The 24,842-nt window shown below is 45.2% G+C and overlaps 1 protein-coding gene across 7 annotated transcripts in view; it reads left to right on the plus strand.

The window, feature by feature from the left end:
• The window catches only part of MYO5B (myosin VB), a 303,840-nt gene that overhangs the window by 210,898 nt on the left and 68,100 nt on the right, over nt 1-24,842 (plus strand). For 5 of the 7 annotated variants that reach the window (XM_083702547.1, XM_083702549.1, XM_083702552.1 and 2 more), the window contains exons 18-22: nt 6,376-6,490; nt 8,687-8,898; nt 11,843-11,999; nt 15,021-15,260; nt 22,577-22,813. In XM_083702547.1, the coding sequence (XP_083558673.1) occupies nt 6,376-6,490; nt 8,687-8,898; nt 11,843-11,999; nt 15,021-15,260; nt 22,577-22,813 (961 nt within the window). The remainder of the gene's footprint in view (nt 1-6,375; nt 6,491-8,686; nt 8,899-11,842; nt 12,000-15,020; nt 15,261-22,576; nt 22,814-24,842) is intronic. The other 2 variants (XM_083702553.1, XM_083702551.1) reach the window with 1 other exon arrangement.

The raw sequence follows: 24,842 nt of genomic DNA on the forward strand, positions 1-24,842 counted from the left end.
TCGGCGGTTCGAATCCCCGCGACAGGGTGAGCTCCCATTGTTCGGTCCCTGCTCCTGCCAACTTAGCAGTTTGAAAGCACATCAAAGTGCAAGTAGATAAATAGGTACCACTCCGGCGGGAAGGTAAACAGCGTTTCCGTGCACTGCTGTGGTTCACCAGAAGCAGCTTCGTCATGCTGGCCACATGACCTGGAAGCTGTACGCCGGCTCCCTCGGCCAGTAAAGCGAGATGAGCGCCGCAACCCCAGAGTCGGCCACGACTGGACCTAATGGTCAGGGGTCCCTTTACCCTTACCTCTACCTAGGGTGGGGGCCACAAAATCCAGCACATAGCAATTAAGGGGGAAGACTGAATGCTGCCACCAGTAACTGGGGTGAACTCTTGCTCCTATTTGCATTGCCCTCCTGCCCCCTCACCCACCCACCCCTTGCCAAGATTTCCATACCGCCAAAGATCGGGGCAATGTACAACTATACAACATAAAACACCATTTAAAATAATAATAATAATAATAATAATAATAATAATAATAATAATAATAATAATAAATTATTTATACCCCGCCCATCTGGCTGGGCCTCCCCAGCCACTCTGGGCGGCTTCCATAAAAACCAAAAATACAGTAAAATCACACGTTAAAAACTTCCCTGAACAGGGCTGCCTTAAGATGTCTTCTGAATGTCAGGTAGTTGTTTATTGCTTTGACATCTGCTGGAAGGGCATTCCACAGGGCGGGCACCACTACCGAGAAGGCCCTCTGCCTGGTTCCCTGTAGCTTTGCTTCTCGCAATGAGGGAACCGCCAGAAGGCCCTCGGTGCTGGACCTCAGCGTCCGGGCAGAATGATGGGGGTGGAGACGTTCCTTCAGGTATACTGGACCGAGGCCGTTTAGGGCTTTAAAGGTCAACACCAGCACTTTGAATTGTTCTCGGAAACGTACTGGGAGCCAATGTAGGTCTTTCAAGACCGGTAAAACAATGAAAACAACCATTAAAGTGACTGACTAACCCGTTTAAACAGGCGGCAAAGCTCTGATGGCATTAAAATGCATTCAAGAGATACCTGACAGTCAAAAGCAAGGATGCCTGCTAAATCTCTGCTGGAGGAGTGTTCCAAAGAATGGAACCAGCAACACTAAATGCCCACTAAATTCTAGCTGAGGCTAGTTGGGGCTCTGTAATATGAGGGTCAACTAATATCACTCCTGCAGATGATCTGGGAGATAAAGGCTCCAGCAGTCCTTAAGGAATCCAGAACCCTAATTGCCCAACACAAGCACCTTGAACAAGACTCAGTAGCATATATGGGCAGCTCATGCAAATGTTTTAGCAGAGGCGTCCTACATGCTGCTGAGCATCTCCTCCCATCGTTCTGCACCAGCTGCAATAGGAACATGATTCATACCTGGTCAAACTTTTTGTCTGATTTGCTGCGACTCTCCAAGGTCTCAAATAGTGGTCTTTCCCATCTCCAGCTATCTAGTCCTTCTAGCAGCAGATGGCCAAGGATTGAACCTGGGTACTTCTACATGCCAAGCAGGTGTCCTGCCACTGAACATCAGTCCCTCCCAAGGAGGCTGCAAGTGTCTGAAAGGCAAGAGGCCGTGCGAAGGCACCTGGGACCTTCTGCATGCAATGCTTATGCCCTATGACTGAGCTGTGTTGTGTCCCCATTCCTTTGACTGGGCCTGTTAACGCCATCATTTTCCCCAGTACAGGAGCAGCAGTGGTCTGTACTTATCAGTGCACATATGTGTGACTGAATGGGGAAGAGAACTAGGATATAGACAGACACTTCGAGTAGTAATGTGATGCAGAGACAGAACCAATCACGAGAAAGATGCAATAAACCAGGCCCATTATGTGAAGCTATAATTCAGTAACCAATTGCCTACATAGTTTGGCTTCAGCGAGGGGTGGGGGAATTTTAAACCTTTGTTAGCTAGGCACGTAGCTCTCGTGCCTCTGGGTCTATTCTAGGTAGAAGATCTGCAGCTTTGTGTCTAGCTAATGGCCAAATAAATTCCCCTGATGAAGACGGCTGAAACAAGTTGGGAATTGCTTCGCAAATTTACTGTTTATCGATGCTTGCCTCTTGCATCTTTCCAGGGCTGTGTACATTGAGTGCTTGAAAACTCGGGAACGCTAGAAGTAGCTGAATTAGATATTTGGCATTGTGTGGAAGGCTTTAGCTCCTTGTCATACTGTCTTGCCCATTGTGCTCAGCTGGCAATGTAAAGTAGTAAAAAATTGGCAGAACAAATTGCGAGAAATTCTGCACATTTGCAAAATTGTGTTTTCAAAGTTAATACATAATAACAGAAAAAAGAAGAAAAAGCAGAAATACAAAAATACAAAAAATTAAAAACAAGAAAAAAACAAGAAAAAACACACAAAAAGAACATGTATAAATTCCATTTACATATTTTCTTTTACCTTACTTTCCAGACCTCCTCATACCACCCTTTCTTATATTCCAGTTCAAAATTGTTTGTTCAGCAAGTCCTCACCATTAGATCTTTTGCTTATTTCAAATCCTTATTTTCTATCTCTTAAGCATTACAGCTGAAAACCACTTAGCTACTATCCAACATCCCTCTAGCATTCCTTAATTTTACAGTGTTTCTGTAAGTAGTCTTTAAACTTCTTCCAGTCTTCTTCCACCGACTCTTTTCCCTGGTCTCGGATTCTGCCGGTCATTTCTGCCAGTCCCATGTAATCGATCATCTTCATCTGCCATTCTTCCAGAGTGGGTAGTTCTTGTGTCTTCCAATATTTTGCGATGAGTGTTCTTGCTGCTGTTGTCGCATACAAAAAGAGAGTTCTATCCTTCTTTGGCACCAATTGGCCGACCATGCCCAGGAGAAAGGCCTCTGGTTTCTTCAAGAAGGTATACTTAAATACCTTTTTCATTTCATTATAAATCATTTCCCAAAAAGCCTTAATCCTTGGGCACGTCCACCAAAGGTGAAAGAATGTACCTTCATTCTCTGGAAATGTAAAGAGAATGACGGTGCAAAGTTTGGAATGCCATGCCATCGAGAGTTTGGAAACTTTTTGGCCTCTGTGCCACAGAAATGCATAAAAAACTCCCCCCCCCCCCCCGTATTTCCAACACATGTTTTTTTAAGTGCACTAGTTGGCTGTGCAAATAGCTGATGTTGATGATAAACCTAAGCCTTTTATAGCCTATAAAATAGTTTTTTCCACTAGCCTTTCTCTAAACATATTATTACAAATATCCGTGATGGCTCGCCTGCCTTTACTGGTTCCAAGCTCACCTCATCCAATATATATAACCTCATCTAGCCAGGAGCGTTTGGGATTGTCACATGAATGTTCCAGGCTTCTCACTCATGCCTCTTCCGTTCATCTGAGCTGTCTGTCGGATGCTGCAGCCTTGTACCAGTTTGGTATAAAAATCACAGCTGCTAAACTTTTACAGACATTGCACATACATAATTGAAATGTTTTTCACTGGCACCCCTCTCTGCAGACTGAATTTTTTCATAATGCGCCTTACGCTGCCTTGTGGTCCCTTCTAGGAAAACAGGGTTCATAGATTACCAAGCTTTATTTATCTTTATATATATATATATATATATATATTAAATAATATTTATTAAAAGTTTCCAATTACAACAAAATAAAAAAACAAAACATCCAAATTTAACATCTTGTTTTCCATAACATCTTTCCAGGACTTCCCCTCCCCTCCCCCTCTTGTATTCCAATTCTTACTTATAAATTCAGCAATTTCTTATCCCAAATTTTGAACTTATTGTCATTGACCCAATTTAAAAATATTTTCCCATCTCCTAAAATCGACCTGTTCCCTTCCACGCGTCCCCCCCTTTAACCTACATTACAAATTAAAATATAATGAAATAAAATGTAGTTTAACACCCTTTGGATTCCAAATTTCCCTCCCCCTTTTCCCGGTTGCGTTCCCAAAATTTATCAACATCTAATGTCTTCCTGGAGCTCCCACAATTATTTAAGCCATAGTCCTTTACCAGTCATCTTTAATTTCGAATGTCCAATCTTGGAAGGAGTCTGTCTCAAAAAGGCCCATTTTTTCCATCCAGATTTTTATACATTAGGAGTAAAAACTCCAATTTTATTTCTTTAAACCTTTCAAATCTGGATGTCCCAAATGTTCCCTCTTTCAACTTTATCCAATTCTTGTTATTCTTGTTATTCTTGTTGTTCTTGTTGATCTCTCTCCTTTTCTTTTTTTTTCTTCTTTCCTTTCCTGTTTTCCTGCACAAATGTTCTAATTCCAAAAGCTTCAGATTCTGCTGCAGAGGCTCTGTTATTCAGAAACGAAACATAATGCCAAGGCCCTTCCATTTTTCAATAGATAAGTCTATTGTCTTCTTTAGTATGTCAGCCTCTGTAGTCAAAATAGTGTTCCATTTCTGCAGTTTCCCTATTTATCTTTATATAGAGGGGGGGAATTTTTTTAAGGCTTGGACATTGCAAGAGCCTTGGACATTGTAAACAGTTTGATGTGTTCTGTGCCGACTCTGCCACAGTAATATTCTTGAGCTTTATACCTGTAAGAGCCGGTTCCCAACATTCCGTCACACCTTAGCGTGACCAAAAATATGAGAACTGGCTTACAATGCATAGATTTTTTAAAAACAACAACTGCAGACATTGTGGGGGTTGGTGCAAGTCTGCTCACAGAGCTCTGTGACTTAGCTTGGAAAATGGACTAGCCCAGGGTAGTCATTGTCATGCCTTCCAGATGCTGTGGGACTCCCAATTCCTATCAGCCCCAAATAGCATGGAATGGAGAACAGTCAGGGATGGTGGGAGTTGGAGTCCATCAACATCAGGAGAGCACCAGATTACCTACTTGTGGACTACCCTGTAAGCTGCTGCAGTTGGACATACTGGGGCAGGTAGACACCCGTTTACCCAATCAGGGCCCTAAACATCGAGATGGAGAGGACCAACCTGGTTCCATCCTGTCACAAGCGAGCCTGCTTCAACCTGAAAAGGGGGTTTTGTGAGCCATTGTTCGGCAAGGACCTCTGCGGAAGCAGCCAAACACTGCAGGAAAGAAGCGAAGAGTCATTGTGCCTGAAGCCCACCTTCGATTCTTGAAGGTTATGGAGGCAGGCTCTTGCTTTTTGCAGAGTTACTGGCATTTCGACAGTCCTTCGGAATTTTGCGGTTCACTCTTCCCTTCCCTTTTCCTTTTTGACACTCGCATGCATTTAATTATGGCAGCAGTTGGCAGCCCTGGACTCTCCTAGCAATTCTATTTAAAAGGCCTGTTTTGAGGGGTCCATAACTCAGTACTTTTAATTTGCAATGGGCTGAAACTTGGCAGACAGTGAGCCAATTTCAGAATCCGTTCTGTGGGCTCTAAATCTAAATATGATGGCAGGAAATGCCTCTTCCGAGAGGCAAGATATAGTGCTCTGCCTGTTTGAATTAGAGCTTCGCCACGGTGTGCTTGTAGCTCATTGCTGCCTCCAAATCTCTACCCAAAGGTTTAATTGGTAGCCAAAGGTTTTGCAAAGGCCGCAGAGCCTTTTGCAGAAGTGTTGGTTGGGAAAGGCCTATGTTCTCCTCTCTCAGCAGGGAGACAACCAGGAATCTGGGTTGTCCTGATTTAAGTGTACGGGAGCTTGGAAAGTCACAGTAGTCGAAGAATTAAGTCCAGTGCATCCCACACCAATTGTTTGCATTTTGCATTTAATGGCTGAATAAATTGGCAATTCACTGTGCCCCTGACTGTGCATGCAGTAGCAAGAAAGAGCACATTGGCTGCCTTTCATCATGAAAACAAAAAGCCTTAATTTCTGTAATTAGCAGGGCTGAGGCTTGGGTTAGAGGTGCTGACTTTTGATCTCAAAAAAGTACCGAGCAAGCCCAGAGGCTGGAACCAAGCATGAAATTTGACAGGTGAGTGTATTGAGCCAGGATAGAACTTAACTCAATCTGATGGGTTTGAAGCCAGGGTGTAATCTTAACAGGCTGTAGGCAGAGCCTGGAAGAATCTGGCACTAATGGAAGAGCGATGGAGAATGAGTGTGCAATACTATGAACAATGGATTACTGGCTTTTCAGCCCCCAGTACTATTGTTTTTCTTATGTGAACAACCCTAGACTCTGTTCTGCTTGGAACTTGGGAGTTTTGCCTAGATCTTTTGTGTGCCTCTGTTGTTGGCGGAAATGTATTCTTAGGTTCCTTCTGCATTCACAAAGACTTCTGCTTTTGGACAGCTGCACCATTTCTGCTTCTTGCGAATATTTGAAGGAGCGATTATGACTTCCTATAAGGACTTCCATCTAGCTTTTCCTCATAGCTTTCAGCTTAAACAAGCTATTCTGAAGCCTCTTCTGCTTCCTTCTCAGGTGGACCTACCATGACTTCTTCAATAGGTATCGAATTCTTATGAAAAAGAAGGACACCTCAAAAAAGGAGGACAGGAAAGTGATTTGCAAGATGCTGCTGGAAAGCCTAATTAAGGTGAGCAGGGTTAAGAGTCATTCCACATCCCCACATGTTGCCTTGGTACTTGAGTTCCCAGGTTTGCTTCCTCCTCTGCTGCCCAGTTGGCCAGGTGTTGCCGTGACCTGGGAGACCTTGGAGATTCTAGCAGAATAAAACTCTGTCAGAAGGACTGAATGAAGTAAATGATACATGGCCATGGGAGTTGTTTTGCCCTCAATCTAAAAAGGACCCTTTTTGTACATTCAGATTCTTAAGATTACTTTACCAGTCTTTTGCCCATTCCGGGGCCTCCTTTTAATCTCACTTTATTAGAGCCAAATTGAGCGTCATGTCTTCAGCTGGTTTGACTGCTGTTCTTGTGGGTGAATGCTGGGAATTGCAGTTCAGCTGCAAGGAGAGAGCTTAGGGCTGTCTTAACAGAGAATTCTCAGCAACACACCTGGGAACTCCAACCCAGATTCTTTGGGGAAGCCATGATAGCAGAACTGGTATAACCCCACAAAGTTTGTATTGTAAATTAGGGTTCAGGAGACCACAGTGACTTTGCCTGCAGCAGAAAGTTTTCAAATCCTTTCCCATACTTGTGTTACTGCTCAGAGATGAATAAGCATAACAAAATATGGAAAATTTGACATCTGCCCCAAACTTACTCTGAGATCACCTGAGCTCTTTTCTTGATTACCAAACTTTTAAACAGGGCCGCCCTTCTAGTTATATATTTGCCCTCTCCAGCCATACATATTTCTTGCACAACACCTTTGAGTCTGCCAGGTAAAGACTTTACAAGGGGAAAGATCAAATCCTTCCTCATACCATTGTAATGTGCACAATAGAGTTTCCTGGGGATTCATCAAAAGGCTGCCATTTCTTCCAACGGGGTCTAGTTAAATTGACCCTCCATAAAGGTTCCTGGCAAAGCTAAATAGTAATGTATGAAGTAACTCCAGCGACCGCTCCTTTCTTTTGTTGGATTCTGACTTGCAATGTCACAAGGCTCCATTGCTCTCTGTTGCTTATGTAATCCTGAATCTGAGTGTATGAACGTTGATAAAAGGGTGTCAAAGCCCAGGAATGGCTGTGGCTCAGGTGCAGAGCATCTGCTTTGCATGCAGAAGGTCTCAGGTTCAATCCCTGGTGTCTTCCCAGTAGGGCAGAGAGAAACTCTTATCTAAAAGTCTGGAGAGCTGCTGCCAGTCAGTGTAGAGCTACTGTATTTTTCGCTCTATAGGACGCACTTTTTCCCCTCCAAAAATTAAGGGGAAATGTGCGTGCATCCTATAGAGCGAATGCAGGCTGCGCGGCTAAGCCCAAAGCCAGAACAGGGAGACGGAACACTGCGGAGCGCTCCGTCTCGCTGTTCTAGCTTGGGGATGGCTGTGCGCAAAGCCTCTGCAGGGCAGCGGGGTGCCTTCATGACGCTGCCCTGCAGAGGCTAGAAAGGCTGTTCCCAAGCCAGAACAGCGAGACGGTCTCGCTGTTCTAGCTTGGGGATGGTAGCCGCCTGAAGCCTCCAGAGCGCAGCGGGAGTTCCCGCTGCACTCCAGAGGCTTTGGGTGAATGCACCTTGAACGCACCTTGTTTTAGAGGGGGAGAACAAGAAAAAAAAAGTTTTCCCCTGTTCTCCCCGTCCTATGGTCTGGTGTGTCCTATAGAGCCAAAAATACGGTAGATGGATCAATGGTGTGACTCATTATAAGACAGCTTCCTGTGTTCTTCTCTTCTGCATTGACTGGCAGCTGCTGTCTAAGGTCTCAGACAAAAGGATCCTTTTGGTCCCTTGCTATTTGAGGTTCTTTTTAACTAGCAGTGTCAATTAAGGATCCGCAGCCGACCTGCAACCCGTCCAGATGTTTCTAATTCCAAAATTCGTTGTACCACCAGCACCCAAGGCAGCAGTAAATAAGCTGCAAGTTGCACATCATAAATTTTTTGAAACTTCATGTGTAACCTGAAAAGGGGAGAACTGGGTATATGTTTGATGTGCAAATGTGCCCCTAGTTTTTCTTACGCTCATTGTTCCCCACACTCTGACCTGCGTGAGAGGAAACGGGTCAGTTGTCTCATTTTGGGATACCTGCCATCTGCACAGATGTGAAGCTTACGCCTAATTTCACCTAGTTGCAAAATGTGATACAGGCCGTCTTGTGTGCTGATGGGGAAAACTAAACGGCTGTTTCCCTTAACCCAGTTTCCCTTTATGCTTTTGAAAAGGATCCTGACAAGTTCCAGTTTGGGCGGACCAAGATTTTTTTCCGGGCGGGCCAGGTGGCGTACCTGGAGAAGCTACGGGCGGATAAGTTCCGTGCTGCTACCATCATGATACAGAAGACCGTGCGGGGCTGGCTGCAGAGAGCAAAATATCAGAAGATGAAAAAGGCAGCGCTTAAAATCCAGAGGTATACCAGAGGACACCTGGCACGCAGGTAAGCAATAAAGCACACGTTCTCGTGAGGGCAATGGTCGCTGATGCTGATAACTTTGAAGTCTAGGAACTTCAGCTTTATATGTTGCAACCCAGTGTATATGAACTTGCAAAGCTGCCATGTACTGAATCTTGGGGATGTGTAACAAATATAGTGATCTCCTGATAGAGTCCAACAGCAGTTTCCATCAGCCCAAGCCAGCACAACGAATGGTCAGGGATGGTGGGAATTGTTTATTTATTAATTATATGTCTGTACTGCCCTTCATCCAAGGACCACAGGGTAGTTTACAATACAAAAACACATAACGTTGTTGGCACTCGTCTGTCTAGAGAGAGTGTGTCTCTTACATGAAGTTGTTTCATCGATGGAAGTGCTACCATTGAAAAGCTTCCAGGTATCAAACTTCTGGCCAGGGTGATAATGGTGAAACCATGCTTCACACAGCAATGAATGTGGTATCAGTAGCCTCCCCAGCTAATGTTCCTTGTTATTTCTACTACTTTCTTGTATGTTACTTTGAGACACTTTGGTGCAGAAAGCCACAGATTAATATTATTAGGGGAAGTCATGTGCTTCAAATGTACATTGAATGCCCTTTAAATATACAGTGTGGCTCTCCCCAGCCCCTAATAATAATAATTTATTATTTATGCCCCACCCATTATTTATACCCCGCCCATCAGGCTGGGTTTCCCCAGCCACTCTGGGCGGTTCCCAACTGAATACTAAAAACACAACGCAGCATTAAACATTAAAAACTTCCCTAAACAGGGCTGCCTTCAGATGTCTTCTAAAAGTCCAATAGTTGTTTATTTCCTTGACATCTGCTGGGAGGGCGTTCCACAGGGCGGGCGCCACTACCCAGAAGGCCCTCTGCCTGGTTCCCTGTAACTTGGCTTCTCGCAGTGAGGGAACCGCCAGAAGGCCCTCGGCACTGGACCTCAGTGTCCGGGCTGAACGATGGGGGAACCATGTCCTTGCCAAGCAAGCATTGTTTTAAATAATTTGCTCTAATGTTTTGTGTCCCTTTCCCTTTGGATCAAACCTTGAAGACTATATATTATTTGGGAATATACAACAAATGATTCCTCTCTTGCAGTGGGCGAAAGTCTTTTTCACTCATGCTGGCACCTGCATTGTCCTTGTGGGATAGTCTTGGTTTCTGCCATATGATAAGAACAGGGAGCCCCGCAGGAATCAAACGCAATAGGAAATTGGATCAGCCACCGCCACTTTCACAAGTTCTTTTTTTTTTAATCGCTCCGAGCAAAGAACAAATAATAAAATCCAATGAAGCACACTTAACCATCTCGAAAAACTTGAGGTTTTATAAATATTTATTGAAAGAGGTGTAATAACGAGCTGTCATATATTCCACAAGCCAATACTCTGATCTGCAGTACTACATGAAGATACTAACTGCATCCCAAATTAAGAACCATGTAGGAACCGCTTGCAGTCCTGCTCCTAGTTGTTGCCAAACCAGTGCACATTGCTTTAAATGTCAAATCAATTTGCTGCCGTTGTGCTGGATTCCTCGTAACCAGTAGTTACGCTGCACTACACTTGCTTTTGGTGCTGGGGGACTGGAGCAGCTAGCCGCGATGAGGATGCCTTTTAGGGCTTTAAAATTTAAGGCCGGGATGTGAAAAGCTAAGAGAAACGGAGTCGGTTTATGTGCTACATTTTATTTCAATCCTGGAAGGGCATTAACAACTTTTCGGACACCGTAGCAAAGTTTAATAAAAGTTGCCAGGCAGGGCCGGATCGTCTGTTGGGCAGACAATACATTTGTCCCATGTGGTGGCCTTAAAAGGGCCACCCAGCAGCCACCTTCTACACACCACCAATGTCTTCAGTGGAGCTTACAACCAGTGAAGAATTAGAACGCACAAGTAGTGAAAGGGTATGGGAAGCAGTGGCAGAGGAAGCCGCTTGGGTGCCTGGGATGGCGCGCCTGGGGCAGGGCGCACTGCCCATAGAGGCAGCGCACACTGCGGGTCCTCCGGAGTCTGCCTGCCTCCTCCCACTCAGCCACCCTACTGCTGGGGCGCAGGCAGCAGGTGGGCTATTTGGGCAGAGCAGAGACTGCGCACGCCCAAGCCACTGCGTCTTTCCTAGGAGAGACGCGTGGCTCGGGCGCACTGCAGGCCTCGCAGTGAGTGCTGCCTCAGTGGGGTGTGACACCCAGGGCAGCCCACACCTACCACACACCCCTTCCTCCACCCCTGATGGGGAGAATTTGTTTCTCCACACTTCCCAGTGCACTTTCCATCTCACAAGAAGTCTGGGTTGTTCTCTTTCTGCTTTGAAGTGAGCAATTTCCACCCAAGTGCTGCCAAACCCATTTGAATTGTGCAACTTGAATTTGCTGATAATGTGTTTTGACTCTCATGGCTGTCCAGGAGCAACAGCCTAAGTTAACAAAGGAAGGGACTGCAGCATCACCCCATCTCACTCCACCGGCACCCCCAGCTTAATCATGTGTTTCCAATAAATTAAGACGGATGCAAATGAGAAACAATGTGTTTTGCACAACTGGAACACGATAAGTCTTGGGGTGAAGACTGAGAGACATTCCAAAGGGTGGTTTCGGCACTCATTTGCTGCATTTGGGGGGCGTTTGTTTTCATGGCAGAGAACGTTAGCCACTTCCACCACACTTGGTGGAAGTTCCGACTTCAGATACTCCCAGGAAACCCTAATTGAGAACTGAGCATACTTAGCAGCCAAATAACATCGAGTGTCAGTTGGAAAAGAAAATGAGAGGGAATACAATGGAGCAGCCTGGCTCAGGGCATGACTGGCTGTGACCCTGGACAGGAACTATTACTACTAGTGAGAAAGGACACATTGCAAAATTTGGTTACAGGTCTCACTTGTTGTTGTTGTTTTGTTGCTGTTGTTGTTGTTGAACCTTTTAATTCTTGCACTTTTCCAGACTGGCTGACCGTCTTAGGAAGACGAGAGCAGCCATTGTTTTACAGAAACAATATCGGATGTTGAGGATCCGCCGGGCGTACCAAGCAATCCACAGGTCTGCCGTCACAATCCAAGCCTTCACCCGGGGAATGTTTGTCAGAAAGACCTATCGAAAGGTAGGCTTCTTCTTTTTGAAAATAGGTTTCCCGTCAGTATACAGGAAACTTCCAATTTGACCTATGAACGTTCTGTCTGGCACTTGTCTTTGCACTTTGTATTTGGTTGGAGACAGTCATGGCCTTCTGAAAACAGCCACAACACCTTTCTCCCACCCACGAACCCAGCTTCTAATTTTGTGTTACAGTTGTACATAGCAGCAGATTAGAAGCTTGAAGGTCCAGTTCATTCTCAGGTCAAGGAATTTATGAAAGCTCAGCTTGGAGCCGCCGCCTTGTGCTCAGGGTTTGGGGAGATGCATGTTGGTATTGTTACTAGTCATAGGTACCCATGACACTTGGCTTTCCCCCTAATTTAGACTGAACCACACTGGAAGCCTGCATAGATCTCCTGCAGCAGAAGACTGTTGGTTTGGAAGGCATGAACAGTGTTACCGAACCACCAACACCACTTTTTTAAAAATGAGAACTGTCCTAAACTCTTTTGTCTCCAGCCCTGCATGCAGCTTTGCCGCTGATCACTCACTGACTTGATTGTCATTTAACACTTCCAGATGGTTGCTGACAAATTCAGGTTGCACAATTATGGTTGGTTGGGAGGTCTTCCCAAGAAGATGGGACTTATTTGCGATAAGGAAATTGATGGGGGAAATGCACAGGAAGATTTGGGATAACACTTGCTTTGACGCAGGGTCATCTAACCTCCCCACAAACAAATTGGAATGAATGTTCATTAACCAGCCAACATCATCTAATCTCCCTGCAAAGAAACCAGGACGAATGCTGTATAAACAGGTCATTTGGAAGTGAACTTTGTCTGTGGGCAGGATTGCAGTGTTGACTTTATTGAAGACCAGTGTTATCTATTTGTGATTTGATCCAAGTTGCCTGTATTTATGAGGCATTCAGCACCTTGCTAAGCTGATTTTTTCCATCAGGGCAAGGATTTCCGCTTGCAAGATGGAATGACCCCTCACCACTCCTCCCCCAAATGCTGTTCTAGGGTTCTTCCAGCCACCCAGAGCCAATTTTGGGGGTGTGGAGGAGCATGAAGGAAGCCCCTTTGCACAAACGGAAATCCTTGCTCTGAGCTTCCAATAACAGGACTTCTTAGGTGAATACACCTTTTGAGTCCCAAATTAGTTGTGGTCTTAACAATTTGACCAAAGCTACACTGTGTCACTTATCTCAGCTTCCCATCCGTAAAATATTGGCAGTGACATTCAATTCACAAAACAGTGTGGAAACACAGAAAATAGTTTGGAGCAGACTGCGCAAGGGAAATTACACAGGGAGCTGCCTTATTGCCAGGTCAAACTTTTTGCCCATCTACTCCAGTATTGTCTACTCTGGCAGGCAGCACCTCTCCTGATCCTTCCCATCACCTGCTGCCTGATTGTTCTAACAGCAGGACAAGGATGATGTCAGATTTGAACTCCTATCATTGGGTCACTCTTCCTAGAAGAACAAAAGGAGTTTGTTCTTTCTTTTCTGACATGGAAGCTTGTCCATTTTCAGAGTGCAAAAGCACTAGCTGCTCTTATTTCACGGCTCAAGCTGCCCAGGCAGAAGCAATTCTTCTGCAGCCTCTCAGAGACTGCTAGTTTAATGAAGCTGTTCTCACAGAGAGGTGCCCCATGGCAAAGTGGAAATCTGGAAATGTCATCCGTATCAGCCACTCAGTGGAGAATTTACCTGACAGAACAGGTATTGGAATTACACTTCAAAACGCATCTGCTTGGTAAAGTCACTTTTACGGCTGGTCCTAATGATCTCTCTCCTTGTGGTGGCCAGTGCTTCTTCCACAGGGGCAGCTGCCTACTTGTGGCAAAGGGGATCCTTAGGTTCATTCACGGAGCACAGGAGCTGTGACCTTAAGTCTGCCTTCCCCTTCAATTTGGCAGACAATTCAGAAGCCCCTTTTTCTGGGTCCCACAGAAGAAAAAAAGCAGCTGCTCTGCGATCACCCAGTCACTCACCTGGGTAGAGTAATTTCCATATCTACTTTTTAAACCTGTCTTTGGAGTCACAGAATGCCTTCATTTTTAAATGTGCATGCACCATTCAAAATCTGCCTCAAGTTGCATGAACTTTGTGCTTTTTGCATTCATAAACCCAGCACAAATGTCAAGTGGGAAGCAGTCCTTGGAATAATACCACGTGCATTTGATTTTTACAGAATTGCTTTGCTGGATCAGACCTGGATTCATCTAGTCTGCTTCTGTTTCCCTCTATATCTGGTCGTTCCATTTAGCTATCATAGCAAGTAGCTGTTTGAGAGACCCCTTTCTCCGTTATTTTTTCTCTTGCCTTTTTTCTCCTCTCAAGGCATCCAAGTTAGTTGTCATCACTCCGTCTTGTGAGAGTGCCATAATATTATATGGTCTTATATTATGCACTTGGGTGCATGGATGGCAACATTAAGAAGCAGTTTTGATCTGTCTAGAAAATAGTATGAAGCATTGAGAAGGAGGAAGAATGTTTGGATGTGGTGCTGTTCCCATTGCCACTGTGGAACATGTCACACAGTGTGACAAACAAGAAAGTGTGTCTAACTGCTGTTACTAACGAATGTGGAATTTGGCCATAAATGTGTTCTGAACAGCACCAGTGTTAGAACACTATAGGTGGAAAACATCTGTCGCCCCATGACCTGCATGTGAACTGTCTGGGCAGGGTGGAGCATGAAGATGGCCAGTGTTGGATGGCAGAGTCCTGAACTAGATGGCCATTTGGTCTGATCCAGGAAGGTATTTTTCATGTTTGCTGTGTTAGCTATGATATGATTGATGAAGTGCTGCAGAAATGAGTTCCTGGTTAACCTGAGGTTCCTGTGGTATGAAAGTTATACATCAACTGTATGATGCAACGACTAACCTTGGCAGCATTCTTCATACTGGTAGAGAGAAACCGCAACAGCTACGACTACACCGATGGGGCCATACTATATTGCCATCATGGGCTCTTCTCCCTTGCCCTCCCCACTTCTCCTGAGGGTCACTTCATCCCTGTGTTTTGCAGATGCTCATGGAGCACAAAGCTACCATCATCCAGAAGCATGCCCGAGCCTGGCTAACTCGGAAGCATTTTGTCAGGTTCAGAAGTGCAGCTATAGTTCTCCAATGCTACTTCAGGCGCATGAAGGCCAAGCAAGAGCTGAAGGCCCTGAAGATAGAAGCGAGGTCAGCAGAGCACTTGAAGAGGCTCAATATTGGCATGGAGAACAAGGTGGTTCAGCTGCAGAGGAAGATAGATGAACAGGTAAACCCTCCATGAGTCCTGCTGTGTAGTGTATATTTGGACCTCTCAGCTGCTCTGGATATAGGTGCATGGGTGGGGAACCTGTAGCCCTCCAGTTATTGTTGGGCTGCAATTCCCACCCTTCCTGACCATTAGCCATGCTGTCTGGAGCTGATGAGAGCTCTAGTCCAGCAACATCTGGCAAGCTACAAGTTGTCCACCGTTGTTGTTGATACTGTCTTTCCACGCCCACAGAATATTCTGCAGCTGCATCACCAGAGATAGCAAAGAGCTTTAATCCACCTTAAGCGTTCATTTACCAATATATGTATATGTGTGTAGCTAGTTGGATACAATGAAGTTTGGGGTACTCCTTTTACTCTTGCCCCTACTGATAGCCTGACCCCAATAATCACGTGCTTGCCTTTGTTCAGGCTCAATATTTTCTGGAAGTTGTTTGTTTGTTTGTTTGTTTGTTTGTTTGTTTGTTGCATTTGTATCGTACCTTTTCTCCAAGGTACTCAAGGTGGCATATACGGTTCTCCCCCTCCTCAGTTAATCCCACAACAACCCTGTGGGGTAGGAAGGGGTGAGGGCCAGTGACAGACCCAAGGTCACCCATTGCTGAGTGGAGAGTTGAGTCCTGGTCTTCCAGATCCTAACGCTAACCACTACGCCGCACTGCCTCTTCTGCTGGGCTGTTGCTCAGAAATATCAGGCATCCTGTGCCCCCCTCTGTAATGGCATGCATAATTCGCAGCACCATTGCTTTCTTGCGCGTTTGTGTATCTCTTGCTTTATTCAGGACACTTGTCCACTGTGGCAAATTCACTTTGGAAATGGCAAGCTACAGACATTTGTTCCATCCTTGTGGTTGATTCTTATTAGTAGAATCCATCATACTAAGACATGCCTTGTTGTGTCAGACAAGTAGAAGAAGTCAGCCTCCGAGGAAGCAGTTCTGAAACAGGAGGGGGGCTGAAAATCAGGGCTGGGGAAGGGATGCTTGGTCAGTTGAATCAAGATCTTCTCAGGTTTTTGTCAGTCCAGTAGGTAACATGACTTGGAATGGGTTAAATGGTATACCCACCCAATCAAGAAGTCAGGTGGGCCAGACACTGGAGAGACCTGTCAGGAGTAAGCATGGACCAATGGTACCAAATAGTATGGGAAACAGCCCTACTAGAAAAATTAACCAATAAACTGAAACTGACACGGGGACAAACAGAAGAAGACGCCTTCACCCCGGTATGGCTCCCCTTTATCACATACACAGCCCAATAAGACAATGACAAAAATCCACCAACAGCATACAAATCAATATGGCTAACCTGATCCAAAACACCCACCCACCCCACTCACACACAAAAACAAAGTTCACCACAGCCAATCACAAACGAACAACCACACTCTAGGCCAACCCCAACCTCTCTCACCACCAAAGGAACACAAGTGAACAGCAAAGAACCAGCACAAGCAACGCTGACACCAAACCCTACATACATTAAGCAAAATAGAAACACCGCCACCCGACCCTCACCCCACCCCCACCCACACGCCTTTTCTTCCTAATGTCTCAACAAATGAAACTGATTTGTAAAAATGTTACAAGGAAAAAATACAATACATACTTGTGTAAATCAAGAAAATATTTAATAATTAAAAAAAAAGAAGTCAGGTGGGGTTTGGGGTGGGGTTAGGGAATTCATAGGTCTTTCAGGTTAGCCAGGAAGTCAAAACCTCACCCTGAAGGGCCCTAGTTATTGTCCTCTCTGACTCTGCATCTCACATCACCACAGGGACAACCATTTCTGAGCAGAGCTCTTGGATTGAGCAACTTCCTGAAGGTCAAAAGATGGCAAACAGAAATTGACAACTTGCTGATCTTCAATGTGTGCAGTTTTTTGTTGTGTTTTTTAAAAGAGCCTTGCTTAACCTTGGCTCAGACTGAATTAAGGAAGACCATTGTTGAGTCCTGAAGAGAAATCCCTCTTGTGTACAGATTGGCTGTGATGTTAAAAGGGAGCTGCTAGAGCGCCAAGCTTTCCTGCTAAAGCCTCCATTGTGCTGTTCCCCCATCGCTTATCACTATTGACTGCCAGAAAAGCCATGCTAAGACAACAATAAAGGAGATAGGGATCTTTAGCCTGCAATGCACTTTCTGATTGGGGAAGGCAAGAGAAGCACTGAGTTCTCATTTGGATGAGAGGTGCCAATATTGGAGGATGTTTTGTCTCTAGACAAACATACAGATTTAGAAAGGGCCTCAGCGGTCTGATCTTTTGGCCTTGCTCACGACATTTGTAGCTAAATAAGTTACTGATCTACATCTGTCAAATTTTTAAAAAGCATACATTTGTTCTGACAGAAGAACATAAGAGGCGGCAGCTGGATCATGGCAATGGCCCATCTAGTCCATCATTCTCACATTGACCAACCAGATAGCCATCGGAAGCCCACAAGCTCATAACTCCCCTCTCCTTATGGAACAAGCTTGTTCCTAAAAGTGAAACTAAATGTTGGGAATTGTCAAAAACAACTGGTGGGAGGGTGGGGTACCAGGTTGGTGAAGGCTGGCATAAGCTTCTGTGAACAAGAGCAGACTTCCATCAGATGCCTTGAATATGATCCTCAGTTTTTAGGTTGGAGTAAAGGATGTGGGTGGTGCTGTGGGTTAAACCACAGAGTCTAGGGCTTGCCAATCAGAAGGTTGGCAGTTTGAATCCCCTTGACGGGGTGAGCTCCCGTTGCTCGGTCCTTTCTCCTGCCAACCTAGCAGTTCGAAAGCATGTCAAAGTGCAAGTAGATAAATAGGTACCGCTCTGGCAGGAAGGTAAATGGCGTTTCCGTGCGCTGCTCTGGTTCGCCAGAAGCAGCTTAGTCATGCTGGCCACATGACCTGGAAACTGTACGCCGGCTCCCTTGGCCAATAAAGCGAGATGAGCGCCGCAACCCCAGAGTCGGTCACGACTGGTCAGTGGTCCCTTTGCCTTTACCTAAAGGCAGGGGAGGAATAAAGTTGGGAGTCGGATGGCACTGGATTTAGTTTTGGTGCTTGTTATTCTTGAGGGTGTCCACTCCTCCCGCCCACACCCTTAATGGAGACTCGTGATGATTGAATCTCAAAACGTTGATGTAATTGTCTCTAAATTGTTTGCTGCCCATCATCTTTGCTGAACTGGCAGAAATGTTGTTGACTCAGCACATTCTGCATACGGTTTTTTCTTACACTCGTCTACTGAAATGGTGAAGGGTGTGAAAGAGATGTTAGCCTTCCCCCTTACCACACATCTTTCACAGTTTAATTATCTCTGCCTTCATGGATGTTTGTGATTGTGTTTCACCAGCTTCTCGTCCTCAAGCTCGCTCAGATCCCTGTGACAAAACGGGTGAACATGTCAACAGATTAGATCAAAGTTTTGTGGGCATTGCTGAACCACAGGCATCAGTGCTCTCCTGCTGCCTGTTAATGTGTTCCTGCTTATAAAAGGAAGAAACAAAGTTGATCTGAGATTATTTTTTCCACACAAATCAGTGCTGCTGGCTGTTAATTAGTCCTCAGTGTGGATTTCCTAGGAATATCAGGCCAGCCTTGCTGCCTGTTTGGACTTGATGCTCTAAGTGCCCTGGGCTCACACAGTCTTCTTCAGAACATTTTAAGAATGTAGATGTTGATGTAGCCGTCGGCTCTTCAGCAAAAGAATTACTGCTTCTGCCTCTTCAGCCAGCTCTTTATCTCCCGCTACCGCCACCCCGAGCCTCCAAGCAATTCACTTAGGCTTCTCAAATATCGTCTTAAAAAATACTTAACGACTCTCCCAAACCACCTTTTACTCTAATTTCATTTCAGGGCCTGCCTGATAGTTACAGCTCTTGTTCATTTTGATGGCAGCCCTGTTATAAGGTATCTTCCTAAGTACTCCCTTCTCAGCATTTAAAATCAGAAATGGGGGGGGGGGTCTGCCAGCACTGGTATAACCACTTTCCTACCTGATCCCATAGACTTCCTTTGCCACTCTGCTAGTCTTGAACAAAGGAAATTCAAAGGAAGACTGCAGCATGACATCATCATCATCATCATTTTATTATTTATACCCCACCCATCTGGCTGGATTACCCCAGCCACTTTGGGCACCTTCCAACACATATGAAAACATAACAGAGCGTCAAACATTAAAAAAAAAAACTTCCCTATACAGGGCTGCCTTCAGATGTCTTCTAAAAGTTGTATAGTTCTTTATCTCCTTGACATCTGATGGGAGGGCATTCCACAGGGAGGGTGCCACAGCTGAGAAGCTCCTCTGCCTGGTTCTCTGTAGCTTCACTTCTCACAGTGAGGGAACCACCAGAAGGCCATTGGATCTGGACCTCAGTGTCTGGGCTGAGCAATGAGGGTGGAGACAATCAAGAGGGTCAATTCTTGAGGGTGCTGAACCTCTTGACGAATTGTATCATCTGTTGCTTTAATTGGAATAATGAATCTTTCATTACATACCATGTGTTAATTATCTTATCAATTTCAAGATGCCTGTGTTGTGTGGTAGGTTCCCAAACCCTCCCGAGGTGTTCAGGAATAATGACACACGAGACCAGTATTTTAGGTTAATGGGCTAAAAAAGACCACAACTTTGTTGGTTACAGAATGTGAATGGTATTGGCTTAGGCACTGGAAACTAACCGAGTATATCTGACTCCTGCCTGTCTGCAGGAAGTCTCGGAAGGGTTAACCACCAGTGGGGGTAGCCCTGCTGATGCACATCAACTAGGAACTCCCCCAGGGTCATGCCATGGCCCTAGCCCCCCCCCCCCGGTCTGGGGCTTCGAACAGAGACCACACCCCTTGGATTCCTTTAACGGAATACCCTTGAATTAGGAGGAGTAGGTGATGGCCACTGCCTCCCCTCACCTCCAACTGACTAAAGAGCCTAACCTTAGGGAGGGAGGGAGAACTGCGCAAGCAGGAAGCAAAAGGGGGTGAGTTGTCGACCGCGGGCGATTTATGGTAAATAGCCCAAGCCACACCCCCAACCAACCGCATTGGTCGGTCCAAGGGATGATGCGGCCAAGGATACCAATGGCACAGGGGCTATCCTGTGCCATGCGCGAGGGTCGGGCTTGTGCCCTGCCCACAACATCATCTCCCTGGGAACAGGGAATGGCTTTACCATCAACAGCGCTTTGTGAGTGGTCACTGTTAAGCTTTAGCCCTACCTAGAGACAGGAGAATTTTGACTCCGTTCACTTTTATAAAGGCCAATCTATCTAATTCACACTTTCCAATGTAATATATAAACTGAAACACATCAAACCTTTGAAATTTGCACTCCACCGAATTTTGCAATGCAGTTCAACTTCATGCTGCACCCAAACCCATCAACAGGATCTGTCTTGCTCCAGAGTGAGTTCTTGGTTTACCTGTTATGGTTTGTCTGAGAGAGAAAAACCATGAGTCCAGCTTCAGCTATAGCACTAAGCAAAACCATGCCTTAGCCGCAGAAAGACTAGGGGAAGACTGCTGCAGCTGTGATCTTCACTTCACATCTTCACTTCAATCCGTGTCTGCATTTGCACATTTGTGTCAATCCATAGTTTGGCTTAGCTGCACATGTGAACTCGTCCAGTGTAAAGGGAGAGTCTTGCATCTCTTAGAGGTTCGTAGAGTTGGAGGCAACTTGCAGACCAGTGGAGGTGTGTTTATTTTATTTTTTTTTAAGAATTTTTATTAAGGTTTCCACAAATTTTATCATGACAAAACAAAACAACACAATTACAGACAAAAAACAATATAAAACATAAAAAACAAAGAAAAATATATAAATTCAAATCTTAATTTCTTGTTGCTTACTTTCCCAATTTCCTCACACCTCCCCTTTCTGTATTCCAATTTCTAATTTATTTTCAGCAAATCCTTCCTCTATTTTAACTAATTTTAATATTGCTTATTTTCTTTTAAATTAACCATTACTGCTACTAACCACTTATCTTCCAATCCCCATCATTTTAACATTGATTAATTTTGCTATATTTCTTTAGTTCTTACTCAAAAAACATCTTTACATATTCCTTTCAACTATATCACTAATGCCACACTAACTTTATATTCTGCATCACTTTAACATTTAAATAGTTTGCAATGTTTTTGCAGATAGTCTTTAAATTTCTTCCAATCCTCTTCCGTTTGTTCTTCTCCCGTGTCTCGGATTCTGCCAGTCATTTCTGCCAGTTCCATGTAGTGGTGTTTAATGGGCACATATTCAAGAGCTGCACAAAGCAGCTGTACTGTGCTTCAATACATTGGCCCATTTTATACATTCCACCTTTTCTGCTCCCTCTTTTGTGTCAGCTCCCTGACTATCACAAACATAACATTTCACTTGTATGTCTGGTACATAATCTGTGGTTTTTCACATTGCAGCAAAAACCTTCTGAATGTGGGCTGCGTTGTGCTTCTTGGAGCTGTTATGTGCACAGGTGATGGGATCTGCACCATCTCTCTTCCATACTTTGTCTCTCGCAGCCCATCTCCCAAATTTGCTTTCTTTTCTCCTAGTTGGGCTCTAAGAGCAGGTCTTGAGCTGGGTTGAAGTGCCATGGGGTGCCACCTACGTGGAATTAGGTTTGAGGGGCCCAGGTTGCTCACCCCTAGTTTAAAGAAGTGGGTCTGTATTTTTTTTTTTGGTACCCTAACTATCTGACTGGGCTGCCCCAGCAACTATGGCTGCCATCGTAAACACACTTACTCAGGAGTAGAGGTCTTCTGTTTATTCCCACTGATGGCTGTGGCATATTCAAGACCGACCAATTTATTATGACACATTTGTGGACTAGAGTCCATTCATCTGATGAAGTGGACTTTAAGTCCTCAAAGGCTTTACAGTCAAACCTCGGTTCCCAAACGCCTCTGTTTTGGAACGTTTCTGCTCCCGAGTGCCAAAAACGCAGAAGTAAGTGTTCCAGTTTTCGAACATTTTTCGGAAGCCGAATGTCCAATGCGGCTTCCACTTGAGTGCAGCCAATCAGAAGCCGGGCCTCGATTTTCGAACATTTCGGAAGCCGAATGGATTACATTCAACAACCGAGGTTTGACTGTACAAGACTGTCACTGCAACAGACCAACAAACGCTACCCCTCTGAGTATTATTGCTTATAGTAGCATTTCTCCGCCCTGTGATCCTTAAAAGAGAGTTGTATCACATTGAAAAGATATCAAAAAGTAATATAAACCCAATATTTTTAAATTGTAGTATTCGGACCTTTGGGGGGGGGGGGGAGACAGTACCTCTGTCAAGTGCTGAGCTGTGTTCATATATTCCTTCTCACCTACCCCCAAATTGCAGAACAAAGAATACAAGCTCCTGACTGAACAGTTCTCCGCAGCCGCCACTTCTCATTCCACCGAGATAGAGAAGCTGAAGAAGGAGCTGCAACGATATCAGCGGAAGAAGGGAGACGCCAACCAGCTTGCAAGCTTGCAGGAAGAGATTGACTCTCTCCGGTTGGCCCTGGAGAAGGCTCACGGGGAAAGAAAGATAGTAGAAGACACCTATACAAAGGAGAAAGATGTGCTCCGAAAGGTAATGCTCCCCAGGATTTGCCAGACTTTCCGTATCGCAGTGTCAAAACCTTGGACACACTTTCTGAAAGCTTGCTGGTTGGTTTTGCATTTCTCGCAATTACAGTTTCTGCATCCATCTGCAAGGTCCACTGACATTTCTCGAGGCAGATTTGCACTGCCAAATTCTTCCTTGCAGTTGCATACATGACTACCTAGGAAAAGGTTACTGTGAAACCAGACTGTCCACTCAGGGAGAAGGCAGACACCTCCATAATCTTAGCTCACCTTTGGGGTGGGGTATGAGATGGCTGCTGGTTCTGTATTTACAGCTCGTATGTCTTTGAAAATGCCTTTCTGTGCATTTTGGTGTTTGTACATGAAGAGTCAGGGGCCCAGTCAGCTGGCAGTTCTTCCCTGAACCTAAGATATTTTGATGTGATAATACTGAGTGTTTGCACACCAGGACTTCATTTATTGCAAACTGGTGTTGCAAATAGGTTGCTGTTTATCTGTGGGTTGTTTCCTGCTAGGTAGTGCTCAGAGTAGCTCTATTGAAATTAATGGACCTGGTTAATATTGAACACAAACCTATGCAACCAAAAAGGCTACATACGTGGTTCTTTCTCTTGATACAACTCCTGCTGTTCATAAGAAACTACCGTATTTTTTGCTCTATAAGACGCACTAGACCACAAGACGCACCTAGTTTTTGGAGGAGGAAAACAAGAAAAAAAATATTCTGAATCTCAGAAGCCAGAACAGCAAGAGGGATCGCTGCACAGTGAAAGCAGCAATCCCTCTTGCTGTTCTAGCTTCTTTTGATAGCTGTGCAGCCTGCATTCGCTCCATAAGACGCACACACATTTCCCTTTACTTTTTAGGAGCGAAAAAGTGAGTCTTATAGAGCAAAAAATACGGTACATTTTGTGCTCAGGACCACATCCTGTGGGCTTGTTTGTTTGTTTTTGTCTTGCTGTGGTATTACACTCTGCAAACAGCCCTGGGCTTATGTAGCTACTTGCTTCTTTGGGCTGAATAGATTTGTGAAACCCAGAAGCTTGTGCAGTGCAGTTGTCCTAGGTGGGCACTGGGCATCGCCATACCATGCTGGTCTTCCATTATTGTGTGAGAGACCAGAGGCTGTAATGGGATCTGGCAAACTTCCTAATTTCTCAGCCTCTAGGAACACCCCTGCTTTCCCAGTTGCCATTCTAGATGTGGCCTGGCTTTTTCTGTGCACACAGCAGAACGAAGTGATCAAAAGGGGAGAACCACTTCAGATTGCAGTTGGGGGAAATACATAAAAAACAACAACCCTGCTTCTGCTTGTAAAACTCTTTGCAAGTAGAAAAGTAGCATGCCAGAAAGACAACTAGACTGTATAAACTCTCTCTCAAAAGGGGAGCTGACTTCGCTTTGCTTGGGGAAGCTTTCGAAAGCAGGAAGCCCCACCTACAACTTTTAAGTGCTCTAATCCACTCTACAAGTTTAGTGCTCTTATCAACATATTCTATTGCTTATTATAAGTAGATCAGGTCTACCTCTCACGTTTTCCGGTGGATAAAGGTAAAGGTAAAGGTACCCCTGCCCGTACGGGCCAGTCTTGACAGACTCTGGGGTTGTGCGCCCATCTCACTTAAGAGGCCAGGGGCCAGCGCTGTCCGGAGACACTTCCGGGTCACGTGGCCAGCGTGACAAAGCTGCATCTGGCGAGCCAGAGCCGCACACGGAAACGCCGTTTACCTTCCCGCTGGTAAGCGGTCCCTATTTATCTACTTGCACCCGGAGGTGCTTTCAAACTGCTAGGTTGGCAGGCGCTGGGACCGAGCAGCGGGAGCGCACCCCGCCGCAGGGATTCGAACCGCCGACCTTTCGATCGGCAAGTCCTAGGCGCTGAGGCTTTAACCCACAGCGCCACCTGCGTCCCTTTTCCGGTGGATAGGTTTGCTCCAAAAGAGGTGGTTCCTTGTGGGCCAGGGTGACAGAGTTCTTCTCTGTCCTTCTAGGTTAGGCAGCAACACACACAATATTTGAAGGGGAAAATACAT

This window comes from Podarcis gaigeae, assembly GCF_964106915.1.
Source record: "Podarcis gaigeae genome assembly, chromosome: 11".
Classification (NCBI taxonomy): Eukaryota; Metazoa; Chordata; class Lepidosauria; order Squamata; family Lacertidae; genus Podarcis; species Podarcis gaigeae.